This window comes from Dipteris shenzhenensis, chromosome 27 (assembly GCF_047967505.1).
Source record: "Dipteris shenzhenensis isolate YYH24624 ecotype China chromosome 27, Dip_SZ_1.0, whole genome shotgun sequence".
Classification (NCBI taxonomy): domain Eukaryota; kingdom Viridiplantae; phylum Streptophyta; class Polypodiopsida; order Gleicheniales; family Dipteridaceae; genus Dipteris; species Dipteris shenzhenensis.
This window is the reverse complement of record NC_141622.1, coordinates 42,608,447-42,628,153: the sequence shown is the minus strand read 5'-3', so window position 1 is coordinate 42,628,153 and position 19,707 is coordinate 42,608,447. Positions and strand designations below refer to the sequence as shown.

General features: G+C 46.2%; 1 protein-coding gene across 3 annotated transcripts in view; it reads left to right on the top strand.

The window, feature by feature from the left end:
- LOC147884326 (uncharacterized) overlaps positions 1-19,707 on the top strand; it is a 122,356-nt gene that overhangs the window by 31,861 nt on the left and 70,788 nt on the right. For all 3 annotated transcript variants that reach the window (XM_087399099.1, XM_087399101.1, XM_087399100.1), the window contains one exon: positions 19,323-19,368. In XM_087399099.1, coding sequence (XP_087255225.1) covers positions 19,323-19,368 — 46 coding nt within the window. The remainder of the gene's footprint in view (positions 1-19,322; positions 19,369-19,707) is intronic.

Below are 19,707 nucleotides of genomic sequence, written 5' to 3'. Positions count from 1 at the left end.
TTGCCAAAGCATCAACAACTGTATTGCCCCTTTTCTGGCTGCTGCAAAAAGCACTCAGAATGCATCTTATTCATCTTTCCAGTGCACAAAGGCATGCATTTTCCTTTTTTCTGCAAATCTCTAATTTCTCTGCTCTTCTGCTGCCAAATTAAAGCTTCGATTGGTGCCATGATCTAGAAATCACCAATCACCCAGGGACTTCACGTCCACAAATCCCCTTGGATCGTCATAGAGGAAGCTGTGAGACCATGCTCTAATACCAATGAAACCTTCTGCAGAAACCAACGTTAAAATCCTGCGCTCAACTTTACTCTTTCATAAGTTCTCCCTCTCTCCCTCTCTCTACATATGCACTAGGGCCCAGGACAAAGCATCGGGCTGGACCCCCCCGAAGGCTTTTATTTCTTGAAGAGAGAATCTGTTACAAAGTGTTCAGCGCAGAGCTGTCTCTTCAAAATCCAAAACGTGAATGAAATTACATGAGCTCTTAGGTTCTCTTTCTTGGGAACAAGCCACTTGTCAAATTCTACATTACTTTCCTAATTACATGCCACTAACGGCAACTCTGGAGTCTTTGAAGCACTTGGTCACGCGAACAGCCTCCTAGATGCTTGTTAGGCTTCGTAGCGCTTAGGAAAATAACCCTTCCTAGTACCTGCAACAATTAATTAAAGGGCACCACCATGGCACCCATTAATTGTTAGCGCTTTGCATGCAAATAACACACTGTGGACTATTTCTTGCAGGCCATCTCCTGGTGGTTCTAGTGATGCCCTATAGGCCATGGTATGTGCCTTGTAGGCATAAATATAGGCACTTGGTGTTAGTGCCTTTTAGGCCACATAGGACACCTAGTCCTATCTGACACCTAGGACACTTAGTCCTAGGTTTAGGTACAAGTACTTTGTACTCTTTCTTTTCTATGATCCTAGTTTGACGTGACGGTGTTTCTCATCGACCCTTGTACCTTGTACATGCTCTCTTTTGTCTACGTGACCCTTCAGTGGTATCAGAGCCCAGATCTGCTTCCTGCGCCACTTTTCCGTACTGTCCGTACGTACCTGTACGGATGTCCGTACAGATACGTATGGATCCCATACGCTTCCTCTAGCTGCTGTCCCAGGCTTCCAGCGCTCTTTTGTCGCCAAAACGTGCCTCATTGCTGGTTCCAAGCTGAGGCGACTGCTCTAGGACCTTGCGCCAGTTTTTTCGTGGACCATATCAGCTCTTCGTGGTTAGTTCAAGGCCTTTCATTGCTGGAAATTACTTCGAACTGCTTCTGCACTAGGCGTCTACCAGTCGCGACTTGTCTAGAGGCTGTTCCAAAGGTGCCTTGAGGCATTTCCAGCTCTGCTGCTGCTGCCTTTTCATCTCGAGCTGCTGCTACAGCCCTTTATCCAGCTCCATTACACTTACAGGTGGCCCTCTAAACTGGGTGACTAACTTGGGATCCATTTCCCACCAGATTTGAGCTTCAACCTTCAGTGGCACTAGAAGGTGGCGACTTACCTTCTCTAGAAGGCATCTCCTCTCCAGCTACTCCCTTGAAGCTTCTATTGGCTGCTCCCATCTTGTGGAAGCTTGCATTTGAGAACTTGTTCCAGCAGATTCAACTATCTTTTGCTATACACAAGCTTCTTTGCTGATTTTTACTGTTTTTTGACAGTTTTTACTGTCAAACCCTAATTTCCAACAGAAAATTTAGGGCTTTTTGACATCTGGACCTTCAACCTATCAATACAATACTTTGGACAAGTTTGACAACTGAAATTCTTCCAAAAATTGAAGTTTTCTGTTAATTTCAGGTTCAGGACTGTCACATTGTGCCATGTCATCACTCAGGTCAACAAAATTTGGGGCTTTTGTGTTGGAAGCTCAATTTCAACTGGTATTTGGGACAGTAACTCAAACTTTTGCAGTTTCAAGCCTTGAGGCTATACATTGAGTCAGATTCGCATACATTGGGTCACATTTGCAAAATTTCAGCAAAATTTGGGGCTTTTCTACATTTGCCCTCTTTTTGGCCTATTTGCCCTCATTAAATTTGGGGCTTTTGCCAGATTTGCTGTTTTTGCGGTGAACATTGCCTGCCACAGTCACATTTGGGTCAGATTTGCATTTGCCCTTTGATTTGGGTCGGAAATTTGCAAATATTTGCTGTCATTTTTGGACAGCCAGCTTTTGCAGTGATAGCCTTGAGGCTTTTGGGTTTTCAGGTCTCTTTCAGGGTATCACATTTGCTATGGCTGGGAACAATCAAGATCTATTTGGCGTTCTTCGTGAAGATGATAAGTTGGATGGCACCAACTATCCGATGTGGTCTTATCTTATGAAACATATTCTAGTTGCAAAGTATTTGCGGAATATTGTTTATGGGGTTGATCTGAGGCTAGCCAATGCTACAGTGGTCGTCTCTACTGCTGGTCCCTTTGCAGGGGGTACTCCTCCTGATGCCTCATCCTCTAGCACTCCTGCTACTACTGTTCCAACTCAGGAACAGACAAGATGGGATGCAAGAGATGCAAATGCACATTCATGTATTGCTTAACCATGCAAGAGAATCATTATTCCACACATCCGGTCTTGCAAGACAGCAAAGGATGCTTGGGACAAATTGGCTTCTCTCTATCAGATTCGTAATGAAGCACGTGTTGCATATTTGAGAAGGCAATTACAGGAAGTCAGTATGAATGAAGGTGACTCTATGGATGCATACCTGACAAAGGTCAAGGACCTCATGGAACAACTTGCCAACATTGATGAGGTGGTGCCAAATTCACAGCTTGTAAGTACCACATTGAATGGACTGCCAGATACATATCAAGGGTTTTCTATAACCCTTCGATTAGTGGCCATGGGTAATCCAGACCACGATTCTTTTGATCAGCTAGTTACTTTGCTTTTGCAAGAAGAGCAAATAGACAAACCATTATGCCTGATCATGCATTTGCTTCACAGCAGACAGGAAGAGGCAAGGCTTCCAAGCCTATGGGTAAGCCAAAATTTGCGCATAGCAGCTGCAATTCCTCCCATGCATCTAAAAATACAGCAGATAAGTCAAAGAAGAAAAGATGCAACTATTGTCGCAAGCTTGGACATGACATTTCAGAATGTAGGAAGCGCATTGCTTCCGAGAAAAAGAATGCAGGATTGACAGTTAATGCCTCACATGCTATTGAATCCCATGAGCCAGCAGATGCTTCACATGCACATGCTCTTCAGGATGATTGGGCATGGGCTGTTCATTGCTCATTTGATCCCTCCAAAGTTGATGCACTCTTTACTGCTGATGATGCTCAGTCCTGGTACTTTGATAGTGGTGCTTCCAAGCATGTCACATCTTGCAGACAGTTGTTTCATTCTTTAGCGGATGGACCTCGAGGGGGGACTGTCACATGTGCTAATAATGCTTCATATGCTATAAAAGGAATTGGAGATGTGCAGCTCACACCTATTTTAAGTCATCCTGTCACTTTGACAAATGTTCTCTTTGTGCCTGCAATTGAAGTCAACTTGATCTCAATTTCAGCAATTGATACTTTAGGTTTCAGAGTGATTTCTGATGGCTACAGATGCCTAGTTTATGATCTTCGTGATGACAATGCCATAGTTCTCATTGGCACTTTGCAAAAGGGGCTTTATCACCTTGATCATGACTCAGCTGCACTTTCTATTGAAGCATTTGCAATTTCAGATTCACAGCTTGCTGAAACTCATCTTTGGCATGAGAGAATGGGTCATCTCAATTATAGAGCTCTTGCAAAGCTACATTCACAGCAGATGGCAAATGATGTATCTCAAACTCACACAGTCTCCAAACATGTGTGTGAGGGTTGTCTTTTGGGTAAGATGCATCGGTTTCCTTTTCAAAAGAATTGTCCAAAACTCTCACAAAGGAAATTGCAGCTAGTGCACACTAATGTCTGTGGCCCAATGAGGACAAATGCCATTGGAAGGTACAACTATTTCATGATTCTCATTGATGATTTCACAAGATATTGCTGGATATATCCTTTAAAAGCCAAATCTGAAGTTTTCTCGTGCTTTCAGAGGTGGCTGAATATGGTTGAGAATGAATCAAGATGCAAGCTTGTCACCCTCCACAGAGATAGGGGGGCAGAGTATATTAAGGAGTTTGATGCATTTCTGTCTTCACGGGGCATTATTCACTCATGCACTACTCCTTACACTCCTCAGCAGAATCCTGTTTCTAAAAGGAAAAAGACGTCCACAATGGAGATGGCCAGATGCATGCTTAAAGCGAAGTCTTTGGCCAATAAATTTTGGCTTGATGCAGTGATGTGTGTCAACTATGTGCTGAATAGATCACCTACACGGGCATTGAAGACTGTTACACCTTATGAAGCATGGAAAGGCAGGAAGCCTTCACTTTCACACATGAGAGTTTTTGGGTCTCTTGCATATGTTCATGTACCATCTCAGCTGAGACATAAGCTTGATGACAAGGCAATCAAATGCATATTTATTGGTTATCGCCAGGAGAGCAAAGGGTATCGGTTATATCAACCAAATACTGGGAAGATTATTGTCAGTAGAGACGTAATCTTTGCTGAACATTCAGCTTCTCCTCTTGTGGACTGCAAAGCTAAGCCAGATGTTGACATGTTTGATGCGTTTGAAAATCTTGGTTACCTCTGCCATCCTCAGAAGAGGACTTTGACCAGCAACATTAGCCTCCTGCAGGCCCTCCACCAAGCAATAATTAGCCACTACCCCATGCTGATTTGCAGGTTTCTCTTCCAGCACAAAATGATTCCACTATTCATGTTGCTGTCATTGAAGAAAGAGCTGTCAATAGACAACAAAGGCAAGTTCCCAGCATGGTCACTTTCTGGAGTTTGCACTTCTTGCTACAGCTTGCAATCAAGAGCCTCTGTGCCATAAAGATGCTTTTGATAGCAAAGAGTGGATGCATGCAATGAGAGCTGAGTTACATTCCATTGCTAAAAATGACACATGGTAGATCTTCCTCCCGGCAAGCATGCCATTGGAACCTGGTGGGCCTACAAATTAAAAAGGAAATCTGATGGCAGCATAGATTGATACAAAGTCCGTCGTGTTGCAAAAGGGTATGCCCAACAACAAGGCATTGACTTTGAGGAGACATTTTCTCCCACATCCAGGATTACTAACATTAGATGTGTCATCGCCATTGCAGCCCATCATCATTGGCAAGTGCACCAACTTGACATCAAGACTGCTTTTCTTCATGGGGATCTGCAGGAAGAAGTATATGTCACACAACCTCTTGGCTTTGAGGTAGTTAATTCTGAAAATAAGGTATGCCGGCTTAGAAAAGCCCTTTATGGTTTGAAGCAGGCACCCAGGGCATGGTATGCCAAAATTCATGCACACTTACTATCCCTTGGTTTTCAGATTAGCCCCACAGAACCCACTGTTTATGTCCGTGGGAGTGGATCTGATATTTTAGTGATGATTTTATACGTGGATAATATGCTCATCACGGGCCCAGATACTCAGCAAATTGCAGCTTTCAAGGCTGATTTGCAGCAGATTTTTGACATGTCAGACATGGGACAGCTCCATTATTATTTGGGCATTCAGTTTGCTCATGTTGAGGGGGGTATCATGATGTCTCAGTCCAAGTATATTGGACAGCTCCTTGATCGTTTTTCAGTTGGAGGATTGCAAGCCAATCTCTACTCCAGTGGACCCTGGCTTCAAATTCTCAGTTGATGATGAGAGCCCACCATGTGATATCACTCTTTATCAGCAGGCTGTTGGATGCCTTATTTATTTATGTCACACCAGACCTGACTTACAGTATGCAGTATCTGAGCTCAGCAGATTCATGCAGATGCCCAGTTCACAGCATTGGCAGGCAGTGAAGAGAGTCTTCAGATATCTCAGAGGCACTCAGGATTTAGCCCTCTTCTATGGTGATCAGGGTTCACTTACCATGCATGCTTACACGGATAGTGACTGGGCAGGATGTTCCGACACCAGAGTGTCACATATTGGCAATTGTTTTTTGCTTGGCAATTCATGTATCTCTTGGCTCAGCAAGAAGCATCCAACAGTTGCCACATCTAGCTGTGAGGCTGAGTACAGGGTAGCGTTCACCGCTACAGTAGAGTGTGTTTGGCTTCGACAGTTACTTACAGATCTTGGTATTCGTGAGACATCCTCCACTATTGTCTACACTGACAACCAGAGTGCTTTGGCCATTGCGCGTAACCCAGTGTTTCATGCGCGTACCAAGCATATTGAAGTTTATTATCATTATGTTCGGCAGCGGTTGTCAGCAGGAGACATAGAGTTGTCTTATCTTCCCACAGAGCACAACATAGCAGATATGTTTACAAAGGCACTTCCTCGTCCCAAGTTGAGGTCTTTCGACAGGCTTTACACTTGGTTCCCTTTGTTACATGATCTGACATCCCTTGTACATTCATAGTGTAGGAATATAAAAGGAAGAACTAGAAACTAGAAAACTAGAAGTAAAATAAGAACAAGATTGAAAGACAGACAAAGAGTTACCTTGTAGATGAGTGTAGACAAGACACAAGCTAGATAGATTGCAATGATGTGACCCATGAATATATGGGTCAAAGTACAAGACATAAAGCAAGAGTGCTTATGGGATAATTGTAGAGGTGCCACATGGCACACACTTAAGACACAAAGACTAGACTAGACTAGACAAATGTAGACTAGGGAAATAGTACACTTAGTGTGCACTTATCTCCAACACCCTCCTTAAGTGGACACTAGGAGTAAGACAGAAAGACAAGACTAGAAGACAGACATAAAGATTGATAGACTGAGAGACAAGACAGAAGACATGACAGACAAAGATCCTGAGACATCCCTCCTCAAGTGATATCCTCATATGGGTCCACAAGGGTAGGGACAAGATGGATCTTAAAACAAAACACAGTCAGATTGATAGACAAATAGACAGACAAGACTAGATAGACAGACAAGACTGACTGTAGACAAACAGATAAACCTTGGAGAGATTCCCTCTTCAGGTCCAAAAAGCAGAATGAGTAAGACACTAGAACCCCTTGACCTACATCATCGGTGGTCAAAGTGGTAGACAAGAAATATGAAGTAATCAGAAAGCCCACTTCTCATCATATGAGGAAGGAAGAGCAGGATCTGCTGATGGAGATGTTGCAGCAACATGGGATCAGCAGATGTTGCAGCAACATGGGATGAGGTAGATGCAGGGGCTGATGTAGAGGGTTTGGAGTAGCAGTCCCTCTCCCGGTGATTATCACGGCCACAAATGGTGCATGGATGAGCCTTGAAACAGTCCTTCTCCATATGATTAGTTTTGCCACAATGGATGCAAGGCTTTCTTACCTTAGAACTTCCTCTCTTTGCTAAAAATGCAGTGTCAGTTACCTTTCGTTGTTGAGTTCTTTCTTCCTCTTGGAGAGCATTGATGATACCTTCAAGAGAAGGATTATTGTGATACTTGAAGGTAGTGACAAGAGTAGCATAGGTGTCAGGTAAGCTTTTGAGAAGCACAGCAATAGCAATATCTTCGGAGATGGGAGACTTCACTGATACAAGCTGAACCATAAGACTGCGAAGATAATTGATATGAGAGGCTATAGTAGCTCCTTCTTGCATATGTAGATCAAGGAATGAGATCATAAGTGCAATCTTAGAGTTTTTAGATCGGGGTCCAAAAAGGGTATCCAAAGTGATCCATGCTTGAGGAGCAGACTGTATGTCGGAGATGTGATGAATGTAATTATCTCCAAGACCGAGCAAGATGATAGCATAGGCTTTGTCGTTCTTGGCAGTGACAACTTGCTCAATGTCGGGATCTTCGGGAGCAGCACGGTGAACAATGTCCCAAAGACCTTCTTTCATAAGATGGCACTTGATTTTGATTTGCCAAGTATGAAAGTTGGACCCATTAAATTTGTAATAGACATGAGAGAATGAGTAGAAGAGCCCATGTGGGAAGGTCTTACCTCTTGCTAAGATGCAAGGGCAGTGTCTATTCCCTTACAAGATTGCAGAAATGAAAGAGGAGATCCAATAAGCCGGCTCTCTCTCCAAGAAGCAGTTTGCAAATATGAGGATAAAAAAAAGACTGCTCAGCAAACTGAAAGAGACAATGCACAGTACCTTGTAGACTCTTCAAGATGAAGTGATGGCAGAACTGAATGCAGGTTGGGCAGAGATAGAACAGCTTCAGCTCCTCCTTTGTTTCGAACAGAAAAGGTACGGGCAGCAGCTTCAGAAAGTCGTGGTTCGCAGCGGCAAGACTTTGAGCATCAAAGGAGAAGATGGTGGAGATCACGAACAGCAGCTGGAGAGGTGCGGCCTGTTGCAGATACAAACAGCGATGGTACGTGCAGGTACAGATTCTGTACAGTCGTACGGACTGTACAGACAGTCTTGGCTGTACTTCGAGGCGTACGTACGTTGATGCAGGTGCAGGAGCGACAGCAGGAGCGGGAGCTACAGCAGGGCCAAGAGCTGATGGGCGTGCAGATCTGGCAGAGAGCGGAACTGCGCAGCAATGGCGCGCAGATCTGGCAGAGATGGTGCGCAGCAGATCTGGCAGCGCAATGGCGTGCAGATCTGGCGCGCAGATCTGGCAGAGAGAAGCGGTGGCGTGATGTGGTGGCGCAGATCTGGCAGAGAGATGGCGGGGCAGAAAGAGGCGGGCAGATCTACAGCGGCAACCTGAACAGGAACGGCAGCAGCGTGGAGAAGACGGGCAGAAGATGGAGATGGCGACCAGCTGAGCGGGGCAGAAATCTGAGAAGAGGCGGCTATGGCTACAGTAGACTGAGGGGAGAGAAGAGGGATCTACATGGCTCTGATACCATGTAGGAATATAAAAGGAAGAACTAGAAACTAGAAAACTAGAAGTAAAATAAGAACAAGATTGAAAGACAGACAAAGAGTTACCTTGTAGATGAGTGTAGACAAGACACAAGCTAGATAGATTGCAATGATGTGACCCATGAATATATGGGCCAAAGTACAAGACATAAAGCAAGAGTGCTTATGGGATAATTGTAGAGGTGCCACATGACACACACTCAAGACACAAAGACTAGACTAGACTAGACAAATGTAGACTAGGGAAATAGTACACTTAGTGTGCACTTATCTCCAACACATAGGTGGCTATATCCTTTTGGATGAACATGTGCCACCATGACCAGAAAATACTAGGTATTCTGAGACGTTTCCAGAGTACTTCAGCCCATCCCATGGAGGGGGGTTTGTAGGCCATCTCCTGGTGGTTCTAGTGATGCCCTATAGGCCATGGTATGTGCCTTGTAGGCATAAATATAGGCACTTGTAGTGTTAGTGCCTTTTAGGCCACATAGGACACCTAGGACACTTAGTCCTAGGTCTAGGTACAAGTACTTTGTACTCTTTCTTTTCTAATATCCTAGTTTGATGTGACGACGTTTCTCATCGATCCTTGTACCTTGTACGTCCTCTCTTTTGTCTACGTGACCCTTTATATATATAAATATATGTTTATTGTTTGGTTGACCGAAGTCAACGCTCTTGATCATAATTAAGAGGCTTTGACCAAGGGTCGAGGCGCCTTAATTATAGTCAAGTCTCTCCAACCGAAGTTGGCACAAGTTGGCACAACTCTCCAACCAAAGTTAGCACATCTTGGTTAACCGTAGTTAACCCTCTTGGCGCATGCCAAGTCCCCTTGACCGAAGTCAACACTCTCTGATCGTAGTCAGCTATGTGGTTCTCTGGTTAACCGTAGTTAACCCTCTTGGTAATAAACCAAGTCTCTTCGACTGAAGTCAAGCTTACTTGACCAGAGTCAAGTATCTTTGACCGTAGTCAATTCTTTGACCATTAAAAGAACTCTTTGACCATAATTAACACATATGAAAACTCTTTAATTATGATCAAATAAATGGTTAACTGTACTTTGACTTAGGATATTTACATTGTGGTGACAAGGGCTGAGGCTGATTAGGGCCAGATTTGGAAGTGTTCAGGGGCTGCACAAGGGGCTGGTAGGGAGCTGTAGGAGTGGCTGAAGGCAAGGACTGAATGAGGAATGTTAGTACCTTTTAGATTCATCAGTGTGGACCTGTCTGTCGCTGTCCGGAGTTTCATCACTAGTGGTCTTGCTGGTGCCTCAGCCTTGCCCACTCTCCAAGCTGACTTGCACGTGAGATTAACACCCATTTTGGTGAACAAAGTCTTGGCATCGACCATCGAAGTGTCTCCCACTGCAAGGCCTCGAAGCAAAACTTTTGAGGCCTTGCTGCTGCTTCTTTTGTCGCTTCCAAAGCATTCGAGATGAAGTCCTTCTTAGGGAAAATTGAGCCTTTTTTAACCACCTCTCTCCATTCTAGAATTGCAGCTTCTCCTTTAGTTGTCTTTTCAGTAGAGAGAGAGAGAGAGAGAGAGAGAGAGAGAGAGAGGTCCACAGGAGGCCTCACAGGTCTATGGGACAAAGTACGGAATCAAGTAACTCATACATACCACTATGGGTCGGGGCAAAGGGGTCGCTAAGGCCCTTGCTAAGTACTAAAATGCTATGTGTGTGGGTGTGTGAGAGAGAGAGAGAGAGAGAGAGAGAGAGAGAGTTTATTAAAGTCTTCGGAAGATCGATGGGTCTATGAGACTGTGAAAATCCTAATACCATGAGCTGTGGTAGTGGAGCTACTAAACGAGCATCCATACCAATGCAAAATGCAGAATGGTAGTACTAAGTCCCAAGTACAACATAGTCATGTCGATGGCCGACTATATATCAATCTCAGCATCATCATCATCTCATTAGTAGGACATCAGCATGGATGAGGCAGTGGAGGCATGAAGTTGGCAATAGAGTGCTCTCGGCCACTCAAAGGTGCAGTCCTGGCACGTCTCTTGGTCGTAGCTCTACATCTAACTAGGGCTACTGTGACCCCTATTGGTTGGGCTTCGACTCTAAACAAGGAGGGGATGTGCCCAAGTGTGATCTGTGTGTCAAAACCCTCTGTTTGAGCTGTCGGGTCACAGGCTCCACGTCACGGTCATGTCGAGGCCTCGTCTCGCGGGGGTCCATGTGATCTGGCTGAAAGAACTCCGTGATAGAGCTCTGAGAGGGATCAGCCGAGGAAGAAGTCTGCTCATGTCTCCGTGCTCGGAGTATCCTCTTGCGGTGTCTAAGTATCTCATGAATGAAAATTGCCAAACACTGCTGGTCTGGGTAGGAGAGGAAACGGGCCAAAATCCCGTAGCTATCTCTGAAGAGGCAGTAGAAACGCCCTCAGATCTCATAGTAAACAGGACATTTGAAGATGAAATGCTCCTCTGTCTCAACCTCCTGCATGTCACACAGTGTGCATATGCGCCTCTCCGTGGGTAGTCGCTCTGCTCTGCTGCTCTCGATGCAAAGGCTGTGCGAAGAGATCCGGAACTGCCCAAAAGAGTTCCTCAGCGAGTGGGGTAGGTGACTCTGCGTGTATCCTGGTGGGTCAATGAAACCCTCCGCTGTGATATGTAAGAAGTGATCTCTGTAGAAGCTAAGCTTCACTAGGAGTTCACTCGGTCCCAACCAGGTCCGAAATGTGTGTAGCTGTAGTAGATCCTCACGGATAACCTAGTTGACCTCGTGTGATAGGAGGGGAGAAAATGGAGCATCCATGTTGTATTGGAAGGGAGGTAGTCTATCCATGTGAAGCCCTAGTCGCTCAAACCATCTCTCTGTACGTGCATACTAGTACCTCTGGTCCCCCGCTGCTGCAAGTGCCATAGAAGAGGATAGAGCTATCCACGGTAGCCTGCTATGCTCAGAGGTGTAATCCCCATATTCCCCGACTCTGTACAGATACGTGATGACTTCAAATGCAGCATCTAGCTGTAAAGGGGGTGATCCAAACTCAGCCTGAATGATTTGGTGAGGAACATATGGCTTACCACGAATCATCCGTGATAACATGAGGACATGTAGCCGCTCCACACGGGCCCACTCTGTGTCCGACAAGTCTGGCCTCCAACATGGGCTGCCGTACATCCCCACTGGGCGAACCAAGGAGTCAAAGAGCAACCCCTTGGTGCGTGGATCCTGAAAGTGCGAGCGGAAGCACTGCCTCTCTAGTCTGGCCAATGAAGCATATCCTGTGCTCAAGCGTGCCTGCATCGCGGGTCTCATAGTGAAGCTGGGTCCGGAAAAGATAACCCCAAGATAAGTGTATGATGAAACTATCTCAACAGGTGACCCCTCAAATGTGAACTGCTCCTGGCGCATGATGGCTCGAGATGTATTGAAGATCATGACCTTGGTTTTACCCAAGTCGACCTTGAAATCATGAGACTCACAAAAGGACTGTAGTGCGTCTAGGTGTCTCTGGAGCCCCTATGCTGAGGAAGACAAGAGAGCCACGTCATCTGCGTAGAGCAATATCTGGATCAGCGTGCCCGCAAGAGAGCAACCTACCCTCCCCTGTGTTTGCATCACTGTCTCAAGCTCGTCAATATAGAGGCCAAACAAGGTAGGCGATAAAGGACACCCTTGTTTGACCCGGATAGTGCTCATGATCTTGTCTGTCCACCGGGATCCTGCTCGAACTCTGTCTGAAACTCTCTCGTAAAGTGCCATGACAGCCCAAATGATCTCCTGGTCATAACCCAAATCCTGTAGGTGGGCTCTCGGAACCGTGTCAAATGCCTTGTGGAAATCCACAAAGCAACAATAAACCCTCTGCTTCTGTGCCCTCGCCTCCTCGATGATACATCTGAGCGTGAGAATGTGGTCCATGGTTTCATGATCACGCCGAAATCCGGCCTGTCTTGCTGCTCTAAGTCCTCGACACTCTGTAAATCTGTTAACCTCGGACTCAAGTACTGATGCATAAACCTTGGACATGACATGTCCAATCATAAATGTCCTGTAGTTCTTCGGGCTAATGGGATCCCCTGCCTTGTGGATGGGTGAGATAGTGTTGATGGTCCAGGTGCGTGGAAACCCCAAATAAACAGCTTCATTAAAGAGCTTTGCTAAGATCGGGCTAGGAGCTTAATCCCATATGCAATGAACTTAGTGCATAGCCCCTCATGATCCTTCGCTCGGCCATTATGAAGTTTCATTACGGCATCCTTTACCCCTCCTCTAGTGAAGAGGATGCAGGATGTGGGACGGGGCATGTATGAGAGGTTAGGGACTGGCTGATTGGGATGTCATAAAGTGTGCGTGCATAATCGAACTAGATCTGAGTGTCAGTGAGTGGTGAGGGGGACCGTCCTTCTGGAAATCTCCGCCAGAAAGAGTTGTTACTAAACAAAATGTTCAGTAGCTCCTCCTCGTCTTGACGAACGAAGGCTAGTTCTTCCTTCGTAACAGTCTACGGTACTCACGTAGCGTATCTGGTGCGCTCGGAAGACTGTTTTTGGTTTCGAATTTGAGCTGATGGCGTAAAGCCTTACACTCATCATCGTACCAGCTATTACAGGGTACGGTCCCCGGGGGTGGTGGGCGGGTGGACCGGGTGGTGTGGGGAAAAGCGTGAATGGCAGCCTTGTGTAGTGAGCGGGTGACAAGGGCAGCACGATCCTCTAAGAGGAGTATGAAGTCAATATAAGCGAGAAGTATGTACAGACGGCTAGAGTGAGTAGGTGAGTGATCCCGGTCAAAGCATATATCGTGGTATGTGGAGTGAGAACTCAGCGGAGTGGGAGGTGCTATGCGAAGGGGGGTGGAGATGCTAAAGAAAAGATAAGTATGATCAGCCCCTGGAGGGAGAGGTGCTACAGTGAAGTCAGTGATGCGAGATGTGAAGGCAGGGGATCCCATGATGTAATCAACAACGCTGGAGCCTCCCCCATGTGGAAAGCACGTGAAACCACCTGAAGCACACCATCTGTCAAGACCATTATAGATAATGAGATCATGTATCTTGCCGAGGTCTAATAGGCCTGTCCATAAGATGTGAATGGACCTTGTCTGTCAGCGGAAACCCGTAGCATACCTACCTCCTCAAGGTCAATGTCTGGCAGTAGAGTGGAATCATCTCTGAAGTTGAGGAGTGGTACTTGACAGGCGCGTGTCCTCGCGTTGAAGTTCTCCACTAGGAGGACTTCTCCACGGCTAGAGAAGTCAATGATGGACTGATAAAGAGCAGCAAATTGGGATGTCTCATCCTCACCTCGGATATCTCTGGCAAAGTGGGAGGTCTTAGAGGGGAAGTAGCAAACTGCGACAAACAGATCCTGGCTGTCCATGTGCCGAATCCGGATCCAAAGAAACCTGGAATGTGCATCTCTCTGCTCTACTAAAATGGTCCCGAGAAGTGTGGATCTGAAAAGGACTGCAACTCCACCTGAACCTCAAACTCCCCCTGTATCCCTCGTCTCATCTCTGTAGGTAGACTCCCATGTATATCCGCTAACTACTGGAAGTGGGCGCTCTGGACTCTAATGTGTCTCTGTATAAAAGACTATGTCGTGACCTGTGTAGCATTCCGAGAAGTTCCCTGGTTCTGACCATAAGGTACCATTACAGTTCCAAATGGTGCAAGACAGGGTCTCGGATATATGAGTCTCATAGATCTTGCTTCCCTATGTAGGGGAGGGGGTAGGTGCCCTACGAGGGTCTGTAAGAAGTCGTCCCTCTCGTACCACTACCCACTTCCCATTCTTTCGGGCCTGATCCCGTTGCTGCAGTAAAGAGCGCCCCTCCTCAATCTGAAGAGGTGTGAGGTCCTCATCCATAGAAATTGCTGGCTGATCTCGAAGGACTGACGTGTGTCATAGAGCTGAATGTTGTGCCTGAGTGTCATGGAACCGTATGATTAGGGGTTGCTCTTGGTTGGGATCTCTCACCACCCGCCATGCCCTCTCTGTCCTGTGCTCAGCCACACCTAGGGTAGTGGCCATGAAAGTAGTCACATCTGCCATCGGTGTAGCGAGAGAGAGAGAGAGAGAGAGAGAGAGAGAGAGAGAGAGAGAGAGAGAGAGAGAGAGAGAGAGAGAGAGAATGTTCTTGAATCTGGAGAGAGAGAGAGAGAGAGAGAGAGAGAGAGAGAGAGAGAGAGAGAAAGAAAAGAAAGAAATTTTATTAGAGTCTTTGGAAGATCGATGGGTCTATGAGACTTAAAGAAAACGTGATACAAATCACAGTAAGGGTGGAGCTACTGAAACGAGCATCATCACCCATGCTGAATCCTAAGTCTGATGATACATAATCAAATTAAATACATCTGGATGTAACAATGAAAAGAAAAGGACTGCAGCGGAGCGGAATCTTTCGTATGTCATGTTGCCCTAGCTGGTGCATAGCCGGTGATGGGACGCTGGTGCATGCCCCACGGGAGTCACGGTGGCTCTGGTCTAAACAATGCACCGTGACTCCCGTGGGACGTATTCCGGGTATAAAGACGGGAGGTTCCTTAGAGTGATCTGTGTGTCCCCTTGATGTCTCGTGTGTCGTGCTACGGTCGTCGGGTCGGGGTCTCTGTCACGTCTGTGGCTAGAGACTGGACGATCAATGCCACTTGATGGGAAGAACTCTGTGATCCTGCTCTGAGAGGTGTCTGATGATGTGGCCAAGTCCCATCGCCTGAGTAAGTACTCTCTGTGTTGGACCCCCTCGTGAATGAAGGCCGTGAGGCATCTCTGATCTAGGTAGGCGAGGAATCTGGAAAGGAGCTCGGAGCTGTCTTTGAAGAGGTAGTGGTAGCGACCTCAGATCTCGTAGTACACTGGGCACCTGAAAATAAAATGCTCCTCCGACTCGACCTCCTGACAGTCGCACAATATGCATAAGCGATGCTTCCTAGGAATCCCCTCTACTCTGCCGCTCTCTATGCGGAGGCGGTGTGATGATACCGGAAACTGTCTGATGGAGATCCGTAGTGAGTGAGGCATATGAAGCTTAGTGTACCCCGGTGGTGTGATGAATCCCTTCTCTGAAATATGAAGACATTAATCTCTGTAGAAACTCAGCTTCACTGGAAGCTCCCTTGGCTCCAAACCAGGTCCTAAAGGTGTGTAGCTGCAGGAGATCCTCATGAATGATCTGGTTGGTGTGTGGCCCGATCGGCATGGTGGGTGGGAGTACCGGAGGGGCATCTAAACTGTACTGAAAAGGAGGTATCCTATCGATGTGGAACCCTAGTCTCACAAACCATCTGTGAGTTCGTGCATACCAGCATCGCTCGTCTCCCTCTGCTGCCAACCTCAGGAGGAATCGAGAGCCAACCATGGGAACCGCTGTCTCCCTGATGTGCAGTCCCCATATGATCTAACGTGGTGTAGATATATAATGGTCTGAAAGGTTGCATCTAGCTGGAGTGGAGAAGCACCAAACTCGGCCTGAATGATGTGATGTGGTACAGACGGTTTCCCTCGGATCATCCGTGAGAGCATGAGGATTTGTAGGCGCTCCACCCGTGTCCACTCTATCTCTGACATGTCAGGCCCCCAACAAGGGCTGCCATACATGCCGGCTGGTGGACCAAGGAGTCCAAGAGAAGAGCCTTGGTCCGAGGGTCCTGGAAGTGGGAGTGGAAGCATTGTCTCTCTAGCCGAGCCAGTGAGGCATATCCCCAGCTCAGTCTGGCCTGCATCGCTGGTCTCATCGTGAAGATCGGGGCAGAGAAGATGACTCCCAAGTAAGTGTATGAGGATACGATCTCAACTGGTGACCCACCGAAAGTAAAAGTAAACTGCTTCCGTTGCATGTTTGCTCGAGAGGTGTTAAAGATCATGACCTTGGTCTTGCCAAGGTTGACCTCCAAATCATGGGATAAACAAAAAGCCTGCAGTGCATCCAAGTGTCGCTAGAGCCTCTTGGGTGTGGACGACAAGAGTGCCATGTCATCTGCATAAAGAAGAATCCTGATGATGATCCCGACAAGTGAGCAACCGGTCCCTCTGAATGCCCCCATGAAAGTCTCAAGCTCATCAATGTCGAGGCCAAACAAGGTCGGTGATAAGGGATAACCCTGTTTGACTCCTATGGTACTCAAGATCTCATCTGTCCAACCTGTGCCTGTCCGAACTCGGCTTGAGACTCTCTCATACAGTGCCATGACTGCCCAGATGATCTCCTGATCAAATCCCAGTGTCTGTAGGCGTGTGATGAGACGAGAGAGAGAGAGAGAGAGAGAGAGAGAGAGAGAGAGAGAGAGAGAGAGACGTCCGTTGAAGGCCTCGCGGGCCTACGGGACAAAGTACACCAAATGGAAGTGGAAACTCAGACTATGACATTATATCTGCATACTGCTCTCTGATTAGACGTAGTAGCATGTCTCGGTGTTGTCTCAGCTGGTCCTAAAAGTGGATCAGTCGTGAGAGTGGACGAAAGTCATACCCCCCCTGAAAGAGGCAGTGGTATTGCCCTCGGATCTCATAGTAGGCTGGGCAGACACATAAGAAGTGCTCCTCTGTCTCTGTCTCCCTAGTGTGCATAGCCTAGTGTGCATAGCCTGTAGATCCGGCCGTTGCTCTCTAGGTATACCTGCATCTCTACCTGTCTCAATCCTCAATTGGTGTGATGAGACCCGCATCTGTCCGATGGCAATCCTCAGTGCATGGAAGACTTCTGTCCTCAAGGTATTGCGGTCTATAACAAGTCCATCCTCTGATAATCTCAGGATTTAGAATTCCTGTCGATGGAGGATTCATGTTGCCGGAATTGAGTATTAGAAGGATCAGCTAGGCAAAGCAGTTCCCTTGGGTTGCACCTTGGTAGGGAGCTCCTGGTGGTTAATCTCATCTTGCGGAATTGAGTCGGGTGTTGCATTCATGCTGTACTGGAAGGGGGGAGTCAGTCCATTCGGATACCGTGATTGGCAAACCATGCGGATACATGTGCATCCCAAACCGTGTCGTCCCCACTTTCTACTAACCGTATGGATGACTCTAATGCTAGTCTCGGTAATCTCCAACGAGGTAAGGCCCATACTTTGTGGAGGAAAATGACTGTCTGGAAGAGAGCATCAACTTGAGAGTTGTCATGGCAAACTTTGCTTGCACTATCTTATGGGGGACTGAGGGCTTATTCCAAATCATCCTAGAACCCTTAATCACCTATAGCCGCTCATCTGCCTTGGATTGTTCCAGTTGTGCCTTGGCTTCAGCATCCTCCTGAAGATGTCACTTGAAGACCGTATTCGAGTGTCCGCTCCCCCCCCCCCCCCCCCCCTTTTTCTCTCCCTTCTTTTTTGGTCCGTTGCGTACCCCCTTGAATGGACACTTGTGAAAGGATATGCCCTTCTGTCGGTGACACTTTCCATAAGGCACATCCCTTCAGAAGAGCTACAACTCTTCAAAGAGGGAGACGATTTATCATGAGGATACTTCTATTTATAGCTTTGTAATGTACACTCTCACCAAGGGTTGCATCCTTCACAAGAGGATGCACCTCTGCATGCATACACCCTTTGTGACACACCCCTCTTCAAGTGTGGCTCTTTACTCTCTATATAAGTGATGCCTCATTGTCTGGATTACACAATTAATACGCTTACATGAATATAGATCTAAAGTAGTGCATTCCCCTCTCAGCTAGATTGTCTAAGCATGTTTTTGCGTAGATGCTCGTTTGGGAGAGGCTAAAATGAAATCGTATAGTCTTCTAACATAGGTGTAGCTTGAATGAAGAGAACGTGGACAATTTTTCCGATTTGCCTTCTCCTATAGTGCTAGCCTTTGTCACGGTTGTGTCTGGCCTTTACCTCCGAAGTGCCGATAGAAACTCAGTACAAAGACCTTTGTATAAATGGATGCTCAAGTATGTGTGGGTATGTGGGATGTATGTGAGAGCATATGTTTATACTATGGTCTACACCCATTGTTGGGCCCTGATGACGTTGGTGGGAATGTTATAGTTGCTAGTCCCTGCTTTGCTTGGTGGAGTTTATGGTTTTCAACCTTATGAGTGACTATCATGAGATTGAACCTGCACTATGTGTTGTTTTTAGAGGATGAGTTTGGCATGTTCCTGAATTCATCTAGATATATGTGTTATTATTGAAGTATATTACTGCTCCTTAGCTCAATAAGGATATTAATATAATAATTTTGATCTAAAATTTCACACTTTGCATGATCACAAGATGTTATATTAAGTTTTCTCTATTTTCATTTCTTATTACTTGCCTTGTCTTTAAGAATGACTTTAATTTAAATTTTGCCTAATTTGGATTTTTTATTGTGGTTTCTTTCTCAAAGTCTCAATTTACCAGTTTGGCCCTTTAAGGTATAAAGCATTATGATGTTATAGTTATAGAGGCTTTGAGATTAAGTCCATTTGGCTGCATTGTGAGTGTGGTATCTTCCTCTAGCTCTTTCTGTTTTTAATTATATTTTCCTCACTGCTATTTCAGGGTGAAAAGGCCGGAGTTTAGTGCATGGTTGGCAGAAGTTAAGAAGGTGCTCACTGGTTGTGATTGTTTTAAATGGAATCTTCAGTCTAGAGCGAAGAAACTTGAAGCTAAATGCACAAGAGAAAGTATGAGTTTATATTTGAACATGATTGCATGCTTCCTAGCGAGGCTTACCTTCAACCAACCTGTACTATTACCTTTTGTTGTTTGCTTCATATTCCTGCCGAGGACATTAATATATCTTTCTTTCTTTCTTTCTCCCGCTCTCCCTCGGAGTGTTCCCTATGTGCTGCAGGTAGTTATGTGCATGCATGTGCGTGCATGTGCGCTTGTTTATCCCCAACATCACTTTTGGAGAGTCTTCTTAGTGCAGGCCATCAATACC